Source organism: Medicago sativa, chromosome 6 (assembly GCF_051527215.1).
Source record: "Medicago sativa cultivar Bolivia chromosome 6, Bolivia_mono, whole genome shotgun sequence".
Classification (NCBI taxonomy): Eukaryota; Viridiplantae; Streptophyta; class Magnoliopsida; order Fabales; family Fabaceae; genus Medicago; species Medicago sativa.
In genome coordinates this window covers 84,861,762-84,874,909 of record NC_140754.1, presented here as the reverse complement: position 1 = coordinate 84,874,909, position 13,148 = coordinate 84,861,762, and the positions used below count along the sequence as shown (strand labels likewise).

Sequence of the window (13,148 nt, the reverse complement as noted above, 5' to 3'; positions counted from 1 at the left end):
GTGTGTACGTAAGAATCAAGTTGACGCATCGTGATTCTGACATACATATTATATTGTAGCTTTTGTAAAATTACGGTGGATCAATTTAATTCTAGTATACCTACCGTGATATCAAACAAACATTTAACGTCCGATACACCTCAAGTCAAATGTCATTATCTTTAATAAACAACACTTTCTAGAAACTAAAATAAAAAATAAAAAAATATAGATTCATAAAATAAAAAAAAAAAGTAAAAGATTAATTGTATTGAGTCACACATTTATGATGTAAATTGTAGTCAAAATCATTTTTCCATAAATTCAAAACGTTTTCCTTTTTCTTCCCTTTTCCTTGTTTGTCCATTTTCACTTTCATAGTGTCTTGTGGCCACTCAACAACTTACTTGTAGCAATGTCACTAACTCACTTTCTTTGATTCTTTCACCCAAAAAATACAATAAAACCAAACAACACAACACAAAGCAGAAAGAAAAAAAAATCAATCAATCTCAGAATTCAGGCTTGGAAGAACAACTCAATTCAGTTCCATCCCTTTGGAAATTCTCTCATGGTTTGTTTCTTTACACTCTTCAATTTTTGATCTTTTTTTTTTAATTTTTTTTGAATTTTTTTATCACTTTGATCATGACCCATTTGATTTTTTAGTGTTTTTTTATGTTATCTGATATTTGATTGTTTGAAAAGTTTGGTTTTTGAATAATGGGCTATGGTTCTTTTTTTTTCAGTATTTTTTAATTTATTTTTTTATTACTATGATCATGACCCATTTGAGTGTTTTTTTTTTTGTGTTTTTTATGTTTTCTGATATTTGATTGCATGAAAAGTTTGGTTTATGAATAATGGGTTATGGTTAAATTTTTTTTGAGAGATTGTTAATTTTTTTTTTGTTCCATTCTTTTAGTTGTTTATTTATTATTATTATTAAAAAATGTTAGTATTTTTTTTTGTTCATGTGTGTGTATAATGATCTTGTTTATGAGGTGGATGAAATCTAAAAATAAGAAAATCTTTGGTTAATTTAGCTGTAATCTGTAACATGAACCTAAATCTAAGGAGATTTGTATGGCTAAGGATACGGTGCTGTTTCTTTTAGATATTTTAAGATTATGATTTGTGGTTTAGTAAAATTTTGCTTCTAGATTTTGTAGCAATGGTTTATATAAGTCATTATTTCAAGTTTGATTTTTCTTTTTGATGTAATTTTTGTTAATTAAGAGTGGTTTTGTTTAAATTTATCCAAGGCTTAGTGAGGTTTTGGTTAAATTAGAGAAACACCTTTCATTTGTGGATAATTTAATCTTTTCCTGATTTTGATTTTGGAGAAACCCAAGTTGAGGTTTCTCCTGAAACTTTAGTTTTATTTGTTCATGAAAGCCGAGAAATTCGGAGGGTATGTGCTATTTGCAACTTGGTGGATTAAAGGCTTCGTCGTGTCTTTAATGTATGATGAAATGTGCTAGCATTGTTTTGGCTGAGAATTGAGAAGAAAAAGATTGAAATTTGTTGGGTTTAGTTGCCATTTTATTATGTTAGAATTAAAAAGGTGGCTACAAAGTTTGCGAATTCAAGGTATTGTGCTGATCAGGGACCTGAAAATTTTCAATAAAATTGTCTTAAGAAAGTTAGTTCTTATCTGTGTTGGATTACGGTGTTAAATTGTTCTATGCTTGTTGTTTGGTAAATGTCATCTTTTAGAACTTAGGAGAGAAAAGTCGATTATGAAATATGAAAGTAAAGAAGCTTACGGTTTTTTGTGTGGTTCTTTCTGTAATGTTTAGGTGTTTTTTCCTCATGTTCTGGTTTTAGCATGCAACTCGGTAAGTTATAGCATTATCTGCTTATAACTTACCGACTATAGATGCCTTTAGTTCATTGAGAATCTGTGCAAGTTGATTGTGAAAAGGGTTTATAGATCATCCATGTTTGATAAAGGCTTTGCCGTGTCTTTTATGTTAGATGAAATGTGCTAGCATTGTTTTGTTTGAGAATTGAGAAGAAAGAGATCGAAATTTGTTGGATTTAGTTGCCATTGATTTATTATGCTAGAACTAAAACGGTGCCTTCAAAGATTCTGAATTAGTCCTGTTCACTAAAATTGGCTTAAGAATGTTAATTCTTATCTGTGCAGGTTGTTTGTATTGTTCGGAATCTATACCATTTGGACTATGTTGTTAAATTGTTCTATGCTTGTTTGGTAAATGTCATCATTTAGAGCTATGAAAAGAAAAGACGATTAACAAATAAGAAAGCAAAGAAGCTTACGATTTTTCTATGCTTGTTCTGATTTTAGCTTGCAAGTTTTACAAGCGAGCATGATCTGCTTATAACTGATTGATTTATAGACGAGTTTAGATCACCGAGAGTCCATACAAGTTAATTGTGAAAACAGTAAATGTACTTGAATGTCAATTCTCTATATTACTATCTTGCTCATCCTTGTCTTGAAAAGTGCTATTTCTTTTTCTTATTTTTTTTTCCTTTTTTATTTTTTGGCCAATGGTACTGACAGGCAAGGAAGATGCGTTGTGGCCCTCAGACAAAAGGTAAAGATAGTCCAAAAGTTTCAGAAGCAGGAAAAAATTCCAAATCAACGACAAATCAGCAACACAACAAAGTTACAACTTTGGACATCGCAAAAGTAAATTACTGTCCTATTTTTTCCCTTAATTATTTGATCGATTTTGGCTAAGAAGTTAGTCCTTATCTCTTTTTTTTTTCTACATATAATTGTTTTATTCAGCACTCTCAAGGATCTTCTGCTTCAACGATCAACTCTGATAGTAGGTAAAATATTTTGTTACTTTATCATTTCTTTCATATTCTTTTCGTTCTTATAGTTATATGGTTATGTCATTAGCATGTGTTATTGAAATTGTTGTTTCTAATGACAGAACATGCACACCTAGACTGCTAATTACATTTCTTTAGAATTCTGCTACTCATTATAGAATAACTTTTAGGCTTGCCAAAAGCTCATAGTTTATTTTACATTGCGCACTTTATTCTATGACCTTGTTTGGATAACAGCTTAATTAAGCACTTACAACACAAGTTCTTATCATAGAAGTGCTTATGTATAAGCTGTTTCTATAACAAAAGATAAAATAAAGTCGAAATGTTTTCATATAATCTATAAACTATTTTCATAAGCTATTGTAGAGAGCTTATGGAAATGAGCTGAAAACAGCTTTTAAACTAACATATCATAAGCTGTTTTCTCACAAAGCTCTCTCAAACAATCCCACAATTGTTTTTGCCAGTAGATAAGCTCCAACAAGCCAATCCAAACAGGCTATATATCTACTTAAAAACTCCCATGCCTATTCTTCTTGCTATCTTCGTTGTCATTTTTCTAACATTAACAAATTTATTTATTTTAATTGATGATACTGTGTCATAGAGACTTGTTTCACATGTTTTATCCATGCAAAAACTTTCAAGCAGTGCTTTAGTCTTTCTTTGCAATACATTCAAGCTTCTTAATGGTTACACTGACCCAATTTTTCAAAAGTACTTTCTTTGTTTATTTTTTCTTGTGTTCAGAAGAAATTTGAAACTTTGTAGTGACTATGCTTAAGTTCTGTTAATTATTTATCAGGCTTGCCATCCTTACATTCCTTAGTTTTGAGCCTGATGGAACCTGGAGAATTATTGCCGTTCCAGTGCAGTGTCTCAATCACGTTAACCTAGCTTCTGGCAGCATAAGTATGGATGGTCTGCAACTTCTTTTCCCTCCAACAACTGTTAACAGACCAAAGATTGATCAATGTAAGGGGCCTAGAGGACAGGTCCCTCCGAGTGCTTATTCAGCTAAATCATATGAAAGAAGAAGTTTTACTGGTTCAAATGTTCGACGTAGATGTCAAAACAAAGTAGCTAACAAAGCTTGTAAACTGAATGAACTTCCTGGGAATTCTTGTGCAGGAAGTTCGGTAGTTAGTAGTACCCCTAGCTTGTCCCCTCAAAGTTCTGTCGCCGGTATTTCGTCTGATAATTGCATGAGTAACACCAAGGAAGATAAATCTCTGCAGAAAAACTCGAGACGAAGGGCAAGAAAGAAAGCTAAACAGATGAAGAAGCAGTCAAGTGAAAGCGGATCTAGTGAAAGAGAACTTCGTACCGAGGAATATGGCTGTGTAAGTTTGGCTTCTGAAACCTGCAGCAGCAATGATGTGGATACGACTGCACCGGATTTTTCATCTTCGGACGATAGGTTAATGAAAATTGATTGTGAAAGGAATGAGATGAACGACAAAAGCAATGTTGTGGATGCACTGAAATGCTGCGACTCTTGTATCGATGAGGCAGTGATGTCAAAAGATGAATCAATGAATCAGCATCATGATAGAGAAACAAAGGATATTCAACACGCTGAGCTATGCAGTTTTAATGATATACATGACTCTTTGGTGTTGGATTCAGTTTCCATTGGTTCGAAAAGTGATGAAAGTGTCAATGATGGTCATATAGGAAAATCGTTCAACAAGGCAAGTTCTGGAGTCACTTCAAATTCAGGAGATGAGTATTTTCTTGGTCAAGGCTTAACAACAGGTTCTCGCAATAACTATGAACATAGCGAGGAAACGCGGAACAGTGGTCAAAATTGCATTGTCAATGATAAGAGAGTTCAGCAAAAGATAAATATGTCGAAGAGTTCTAGTTTCAACAAATTTTCGGGTGTTGGTCGAACAGGGAAGGAAAACAGTCATTCTGTCTGGCAAAAGGTTCAGAAGAACAATTCAAGTGAATGTGGCGGTGGTGATTTGAAGAAAGTAAACACGACTTCGTCACAATTCGTTTCCGCTACTGAAAAGGATGATCCTTCAGCTATCAAAAATTGTAATAATTCTGTTGGCGCGAATGTTGTTTCAGGACCTGAGGATAAAAAAAACGTGAAACATAAAGTCAGTCGAAAATCAAAAGGTAAAATGGATTCAGTTCCAAAAAAAGGATCCTGCAACTATTCTAGGAAGGGTTCCAATTTTAACAGGACTGTGTTAAATGATAACTTGAAGGTTAGTAGTCAACAGAATGATTCTTCAACTATCTCATCTCAGGAAAATAATCAACAAGGATTGGTAATGGAGATTCAGACCAATGGAGTTGAACAGGAAACATCTGAGATAGTTCACAGCGAACAATTTCATGCAGATGAGTCTGATAACCTGAAAGGTTCACAAGAAACAGAGAATGGAAGTATAGACATTCAATCTCAAGTTTCTTGTTCTGACGAGCAATCTCAAGTTTCTTGTAATCTTTTAGAAAATCAAGTTGGTCAAACTGTGAAAGAAGTTTCTTCTGCAGATTACATTGGACAAAACCACAGTTCTGGCTCTACAGCCCTATGGAAATGGATACCAGTTGGGAAAAAAGATGCCGGAATGGCAAAATCTGAGTCTAATAGTTTATCATCACAATATTCTGATGAACCAACTAGTAAAATTATTGACTTGGAAAACGGACTGGAACCAAAATCAGATTCTCTTTCTCAAAATCAGGATTCTTCACCAGATACAAGAACTACATCCATTGGTCAAATCGAGGGTGAAAATCATAAACTAGGTGAGGAGATTGCAGGTTCATTGACCGAGCGTATGGACAAACATCACGTAGATAATCACATAATTTATGAATGTGAGAATCAATGTATGTTAGAAAATGATTCCTACAGAATAGCTCAAGCGGTGAATGATGCCTGCCGAGTTCAATTAGCTTGTGAAGTAGTACGCAAGGTGACTGGTGGCCCTGTTGCAGAGTTTGAAAAACTACTTCATTTTTGTAGTCCTGTTATTTGTCGATCACCCGATTCACTTGGTTGTTTCACCTGTGCAAAAAACCATTTGATTGGTGTCCCACTGTGCAGACATGAGATACCTGAAGTATCTTTGGGGTGCTTGTGGGAGTGGTATGAGAAACATGGGAGCTATGGATTAGAGATAAGGACTTGGGATTATGAAGATCCGAAGACATTAGGAGGTGTTGGTCATTTTCCGTTCCGTGCCTATTTTGTCCCTTCTTTATCAGCAGTTCAGCTGTTTAAGAACCGTGAAAGTCGATGTGCGAACAGCAGTGACAACTTTCTGAATTGTAAGGTTTCAGAGGCATGTGAAATGATCGACAATTCAGAAGACTCATTTATAGCTCGTTTTAGTAATGCCTCTAATCCATCTACTGACTCAACCTGTTCTGGTGATTCAGAACTTCTTTTCGAATATTTTGAATGCGAACAACCTCAACAAAGACAACCTCTATATGACAGGTAAGATTGTTCATCACTTTTATATCAGATGTAGTGTTTTCAATATGCAAATCTTCAAATTTAATGCTTTCCATTTCATCTGTTCATCTGTTCAATCTTTTGTGTGACATGCTTTCCATTTCATCTGTTCCTTTTTCTTAGGAATTGTGTTACTTATTGTTGGTCTTAACCCTCCTGTTCTCAGGAGAATAGGGCCCCAGTAATCCGGAGTTCGGCCATGATTCGAACACTGGTTCTCCCGAATGATTTGAAAAAATTGTATTACTTTCATAAGCTAGTTAATGAAACTGCAAAAAAATAAGTGTGTGGATCAGAATAACTTGTGTGAAAGTCAGTCAGCAGGTACTTATGATTTGAATTTCATCTTCTCACAGGATACAGGAGCTGGTTAGAGGCGATGTACAAATCCAGTCGAAAACTTATGGGGACGCAACTAAACTGGAGTCTATAAGCTTGCGGGATCTTCATCCTAGATCTTGGTAAATGATCATGTGAATTATATTTCACTTTTGAAAGAAAAAAAAGTACATTTTATGTTAATATCAGATGATCAGAAGCAATTATTATCATCGTCTTAATTTCAAGTTAAATTTGAAATGATAGCAATTTTAAGACCACCTGATTTGCAGGTACTCGGTTGCATGGTACCCTATTTACCGTATACCAGATGGCAACTTTCGCGCATCTTTTCTGACTTTCCATTCACTTGGGCATTTGGTTTGTAGAAGTTCAAGTTCTGATTCGCCGACTCTGGATTCTTGTGTAGTTTCTCCAGCTGTAGGCCTTCAAAGTTACAATGCACAGGTATGTGTTTTGTTGCTTCAACTTCTTTCTCACATCCTGGATTTCTGAGAAGATGAACCTTTAAGTTTGTCATTTCATTTGATAGAGAAAGCCTTTCTAGATCAATGTTTATTTAGAGGCTACTGTGTGCTTGAGGGATATAGGATATTCTTGTATCTGAATCTTAAAATTAATGAAATGAAGTGGCAAAATAATTAGTTTTCATTGGATATCTCTGTAAAATTGATTTAGGGTCTGTTTGAATTGATTAATTTGACTTTATCTGTTGACATAAGCACTTGTGAGGTTATTTGAGAAAGCTAATGGAAACAGTTTATGATATGTCCATAAGCTGTTTTCAACTTATATATCCATACAATCTCCAAGATAGCTCATGAAAACAACCTAAAGCTTATCATATAAACAATTTGACTCTATTTTATCTTTTGTTATAGAAATAGTGTATACACAAGCACTTATATGATAAGGTTTATGCTATGAACAGGGTGAATGCTGGTTTCAGCTGAATCAAACTGCACGGAGAACAGAAATGCTAGGCATAAACCCCTCGGTTTTTCTTAAAGAGCGTTTAAGGACACTTGAAGAAACAGCATCTCTTATGGCAAGAGCTGATGTCAACAAGGGGAACCAAATCTGCACAAACAGACATCCAGATTATGAGTTTTTCGTGTCGAGGCGACGGTATTGAGATTTTCCTAAAGGTTTCACAGTAAAAAATGATGAGTAGGCCAAACTAGATAAATAATTTTTGGCTACATTCAGGTAGAATGTCACATTTCAATTAGGATCAAAGTGTTATTGGTCTTATATTGCATGTGTCTTTTAGGTCCTAGTTATTGAACTTAATATCTTTTGTACATACTTTGTGCAGTACCTTTTTTACTCTTTACAATTATAGCTCAGTTTTGTTCCTTGGTAGAAAGGAATAAGGAATATGTAGTGCTGATTTTGAGATATTAGTAGAATTATGAATATGGTGATTCTTAGTTTTCATAACTTGAAGTTAGTGAATACTTAATTGTCGAATTTGAGGTGCTTATTAAACATAGGCAATCAATTTTTTATGATATCTTTATGACCCTATTATGTTATAGACAAACATTAGTAAGTTAGTGGTTATGTTAGTTTCTCGAGTTTGAATCGTGAAGCACCGTTTTAAAACTCATTCATTGTCCCTTAGCTCACCAATCGAGCTACCATAGGTGTCCTAATTAATCGAGTGTAATAGAAATTACCAAGCAAATAATATGGCTAAAATTTGAAGATGAGGCCTTTTTTTCCTTAGGGATCTTGATCATTTGGTGCATAATGCACTAAAAATTGAACCAATTGTGATAATTGAAATAAATTAATGGTTTATATTTTAATAGAAACACAAGCATGTCGATAATAAATTCTGATTCTATTAGTCCCTGAGCTTAGCTCAATTGGTAGGGACATTGCATATTATGTGCAGGGGTCAGGGTTCGAATCACGGACACTCCACTTCTCCACAATTAAATTAAAATGTGTGAGTTTCAGCCACTAGGCTACTTGACAAAAAAAAAAAAAAACAATAATTCTATTAGGTTTCACAGTCTTGTCATTTTCTATATTAGGATTTATATTAGTTTATCATCTAAAGTGCAAAACAAATCTAGTAATGTATAATGTGAGAAGGAATAAAGGTGACCATAGTGAAGTAAATGAGTATACTTTTATTTTAGAGGAGGAAGAGTATACTTGGAATGTAATAATCTCTATTCTTTATATTGTCCAGCAAGAAATGTTTACGAAACACTCTTTGAAGTGTCCATATTTATTTCAGTATGTCAATGATTTTTTTGTATAAATTTGTATGATATAACTTTGACCTCACTTATTAAAATTTCTGGATCCGTCCCTGCAAATACTAGTCATGGAAATGAATCCATCTATGATCTATCTATTTATGTGTTTTGTAAGAGTGCAATATTGTACATATTTACTTCCGATTTTGGTTAAAAGAAAGCAATGCTTCGATAAACAACTCTATTGAAATATGAATGTTTTGGAAAAACAAAATGTATGTTGTATTTCTTTCTTTGTTTTTGTATTCCAAAAGTATATTGTATTTATTGTATGTATGACAAAAGTTAACTTAATTTTTTTCTTAAAAATAGAACCAGAATGTTAAACGAAGAATTATAATAATTTCTTCATATTTCCATTATCATTCAGCTACATAAAAGTTTCACACTTCATGAGATGATTGGAGAACATCACCAAAAGTATTACCTAACCTAATTTTTTATAGTTGACGGGGAGTATAATTATTTCTATATATATTAAGTATAAGAGGAAAGTTGAGTGTAATTCAAACTTTTCTCAGATAAAGAGTGTAATTTACTCTTTTATTTATAATTTTGCTAAGAATTATTGTGAAATAGTGATACAAATAAAATACTTAAGTTAAATTGGATTCAAGCTTTTAAACGATGTATACATGTTTGAGTCGAGAGAGCTATCTTCTACCCCAAGACAAGGACCCTAAGTATTATTTTATAACTGAATTTTATTGCAATAATAATAGAGTTGATATGGATTCATTTTAAAATTACTTTGTTCAAAATAAGCGGCACGGCATATGTATGATCGAGACCCTAAAGTGACAAACGAAATATAAGTAAGTCATAAAGTGACATGAAATATTGCTTAGTTTTTGTTGTGTGTCTACTTTTTTATTTTATTTTTACAAAAATAAATGATATTTATTCAAATTGATGGAATATATTGATACAATGCAAATTTAAAGTCCCTAAAAACAAAAACAACGAATCTAGAACAAACTTACTTCATTCACATTAATAGCATAAAACGACAAAGTACGTATGTACAACTACACATACATGTGCATTTAAATTAAGAGATAGTCATAATGGAAATTTATGTACAATGAATTTTCTCGACAACAAGGTGAAATCTTCTTATTTTTTAGGTTAAATGACATACTAATGATGAACACTATGTTTCATGATCAATATTCTATATGATTTTTAGTTCAACATATGGAGGTTTTACTACATTGAAATGCGCCTGATGATCTTGTTAAAGATCTTACAGATTTAACATCAGCAACTTGAAAAATTTGTTCTTTGCTATAATTTGGCTTTGGCACACGACTTCCTTTTGTAACTTCGAATGAGGCTCCATTTTCAAAAGCGTCTCTTACCGAATGAAATTCCCATTTGTCGCCATTTGTATGACCATTTTTTCTCCATGTTACCTAAACACATTATATAATCAATAAAGAAAGTTTAGAAAAAGTGTGTCAATTTTTTTAAAGTGAAACAAATATATTTTATATACATAAACATCTGAACTCAATTGTGTGATTTATTTTAATTAGGTAAACTCATGTTCATTAGTCATTAATTAGTTTCAATTAATGGATTTGCTAAATATCCATACCTCTTTACTTCCACCTTTAGGTGCTATGAAGAGGTTAGATTCACTTTTGAGGCTAGGCCCCATGCTTCCGCCGATGGCATATTGCATCCATCCTAAGTAAAGATTGTTTGCTACATGTGCATATCCGTGACGAATCCTGAAATGTTATTTTACCGATAAAAAATCAATGTTGTCTAATAAATTCACATTTGTATATTGTATAACTTCAATTTTTCTTGTAAAAAAATTTCATAAACAGTAATCAATTACCTTGGCATTCGCTGGTTGCAATTAGGTCCAAAATGATTGTACACAACAGTAACTTTCATGTTTATGTCCCTCACATACCCATCATCATGCCCAAGAAGCATAACTTTATCTTGTTCTCTAAACCAATTATTGGAAATAGTAACATTAGTAGAACCCCGTGTGACATCAAGAAGACCATCTTCGCAATCATAAAGTGTGTTATGATCAATCCAAATTTTTGAAGCGGTAACTAGTCTAATTGCATCTCCATCTACTTGGCCCAAATGAATTACCTTTCCATTTGGCCCCATCACCATCCCCGGGGATTGAGCTTTGCAATGATGAATTCGAATGCTATGAATGATTATGTTGGTGGCCTACAAAATTGTTACAAATTAGTGAAATAGAGTTCATGCTACAAATAGCTATAGTTAGCAAATTAAATTTAGAGAGAAAAATATGAAATTCCTCTCTAAATACATTACTAAATTTATAGAGGTTTCTTCTTTTTCTCGCCATAATTTTTTTTTTTCTAGTAGTTTTCTTGTAAAGCTTAATTAATTGTATTTGGTGATTACCTTGAATATCATCAAGCATGCATTATCACCAATGTGCACATTGAATCCACGACCATCAATGGTTGTGAAACTGCTAATGAGAAGGGGCTTCATGAGTTTAATGTTCATGTCTTTTTTGAATGTGATCCATACTTTACCTTGAATTACAGAAGCTCCATATCTCAACGTACCAGGTTGAGGATTTATAGGATCATCATTTGGGTCAGTAACTTTATAATGGATGAGACCCTTACCAATGTTGTTTGTCATCTTTCCAGCATAGCCTACAGAGCAAGTCGCTAGTTGTTGTCTATGTTTTCTCCATTCAGGATTTGGTCTCCAACATCGATCAATCATGTTCATTTTCAATCCCATTAACTTGGATTGTTTGGCAAAACTAAATTTTGAAGTGAAAAATATGGTAATCACAAAGGCCAAAACAAAATGCCATCTGATGAAATTGGGACCCTTAGATACCATAATGTAGTATAAATATTCTTGACAAACTTGGAATGATTGAAAGAAAAAAGAGAGAGAGATAGAAATGTTTTTTTGGTTTATATTGGAGAAGTAGAAGCATAAGGAAGTGATTATATATGTTCAAGTCGGTTAAAGTTGTTTTAGAGGCTATGGCTAAATGAGTGTCTCGGGCTAAACAAAAGTTATGAATAGAAATAATAGAAAAATCTAACAACTCTTAACCTTATGTTGTGAAAGTTGCCTGAATTTAGGTAGTAACTATAAGTAAAATTAGTTATTCCAACATACCGTAACAATATTTTCAATAGTTATTCCAACATACCGTAACAATATTTTCAAGTACAGCAAATGAAACAAACAAAAATGTTTTCATTGGATAACATTTAATATAAAAATTAAATAATATTTAGGTCGTAACTATAAGCAAAATTAGTTATACCAACATACCGCAATAATATTTTCAAGTACACCAAATGAAACAAACAACGATGTTTTCATCAGATAACATTTAATATAAAATCAATTTAATGGCTTAGCTGATTATATAGTATATGGGTGACAAACAACATGGGCTCATTTGGTGTATTATTTGGAATGAGATAAATAGAAGAGAGAGAAGTGTGTTTCCACTCTAACTTTATTTAATTTCATATAATTAAATTGAAAATAAAGAAACATCGCTATATTCTAAAAATGATAAACATAAATTTTAGTTTTAAACCAACTAGACCATTGACCCGTGCGGCTACATAGAAGTTAATCGAATCAATGAAAAATAATGTAATCATACATTGCCAAATTGTACAATCAGCACAACAGACTTAGTGTTGTCATGGGTTGCAAAGTAGTTTTCAATATCAGTTGCAAATTCACCCCAAAGAGAGCAACGGATCCTGGTATTCCTGAAACACCAAATAACACAATCAACTCGATCATGAGAATAAAGTCATCAATTGAAATAAACCGATAAGTTATATATTGAACATCTTACTCTAAATCCTCGAGTGTAAGATCAATGACTTTGCTTTTTCTTCCATTCTTTTCGGTTTCGCGTACACCATCTTTCTCAACTACATGACCAATGACATCTACAACAAAAAAAATATGCATTAACATTACAGCTAGTAACAAATTCGCAAAAAAAAAGGTAGGATTTCATACCAGCAACCACGTCCTCTGATGGAGAGATCAAAATGTCTTTGAAAGACATGAATTCAAACACGTTCCGAGGTAAATTGCCTGCATTCACCTTAGTAAATCTCGCATTTGCCGCCATGTTAAGTTTGTGCTTGTGTGGCAAGAGTTTGTAAGGTCCCTCATTAAATCCTACCATGACATTCTCTAACTTATATGTTCCTCCTTCTTCAACCATTCCTTGAATCGTTGGC

General features: G+C 33.0%; 2 protein-coding genes and 1 long non-coding RNA gene across 4 annotated transcripts; 1 reads left to right on the top strand and 2 right to left on the bottom strand.

Annotated features, from left to right (window-relative positions):
* Positions 1 to 337: 337 nt before the first annotated feature.
* Positions 338 to 8,133, top strand: LOC146917584 (uncharacterized). Of its 2 annotated transcripts, none has more exons than XM_085719406.1 (7): positions 338 to 553; positions 2,513 to 2,641; positions 2,744 to 2,787; positions 3,602 to 6,262; positions 6,637 to 6,741; positions 6,892 to 7,066; positions 7,551 to 8,133. In XM_085719406.1, the coding sequence occupies exons 1-7, from the start codon at positions 551 to 553 to the stop codon at positions 7,752 to 7,754; spliced, it is 3,321 nt and encodes a 1,106-aa protein (XP_085575532.1). In that variant the 5' UTR covers positions 338 to 550; the 3' UTR covers positions 7,755 to 8,133. The 2 variants fall into 2 exon arrangements, with proteins under 2 accessions (XP_085575532.1, XP_085575533.1); XM_085719407.1 differs by having other exon boundaries at positions 338 to 1,572.
* A 1,920-nt stretch (positions 8,134 to 10,053) lies between these two features.
* On the bottom strand, positions 10,054 to 11,760 carry LOC146917583 (putative pectate lyase 4). Its single transcript, XM_085717290.1, has 4 exons — positions 11,302 to 11,760; positions 10,745 to 11,100; positions 10,496 to 10,631; positions 10,054 to 10,310 (listed from the first exon to the last, which is right to left on the bottom strand). The coding sequence occupies exons 1-4, from the start codon at positions 11,758 to 11,760 to the stop codon at positions 10,086 to 10,088; spliced, it is 1,176 nt and encodes a 391-aa protein (XP_085573416.1). The 3' UTR covers positions 10,054 to 10,085.
* Positions 11,761 to 12,553: 793 nt separating this feature from the next.
* On the bottom strand, positions 12,554 to 13,148 carry LOC146917582 (uncharacterized). Its single transcript, XR_015015779.1, has 3 exons — positions 13,010 to 13,148; positions 12,752 to 12,848; positions 12,554 to 12,662 (listed from the first exon to the last, which is right to left on the bottom strand). It is a non-coding gene; the product is annotated as an uncharacterized LOC146917582 (long non-coding RNA).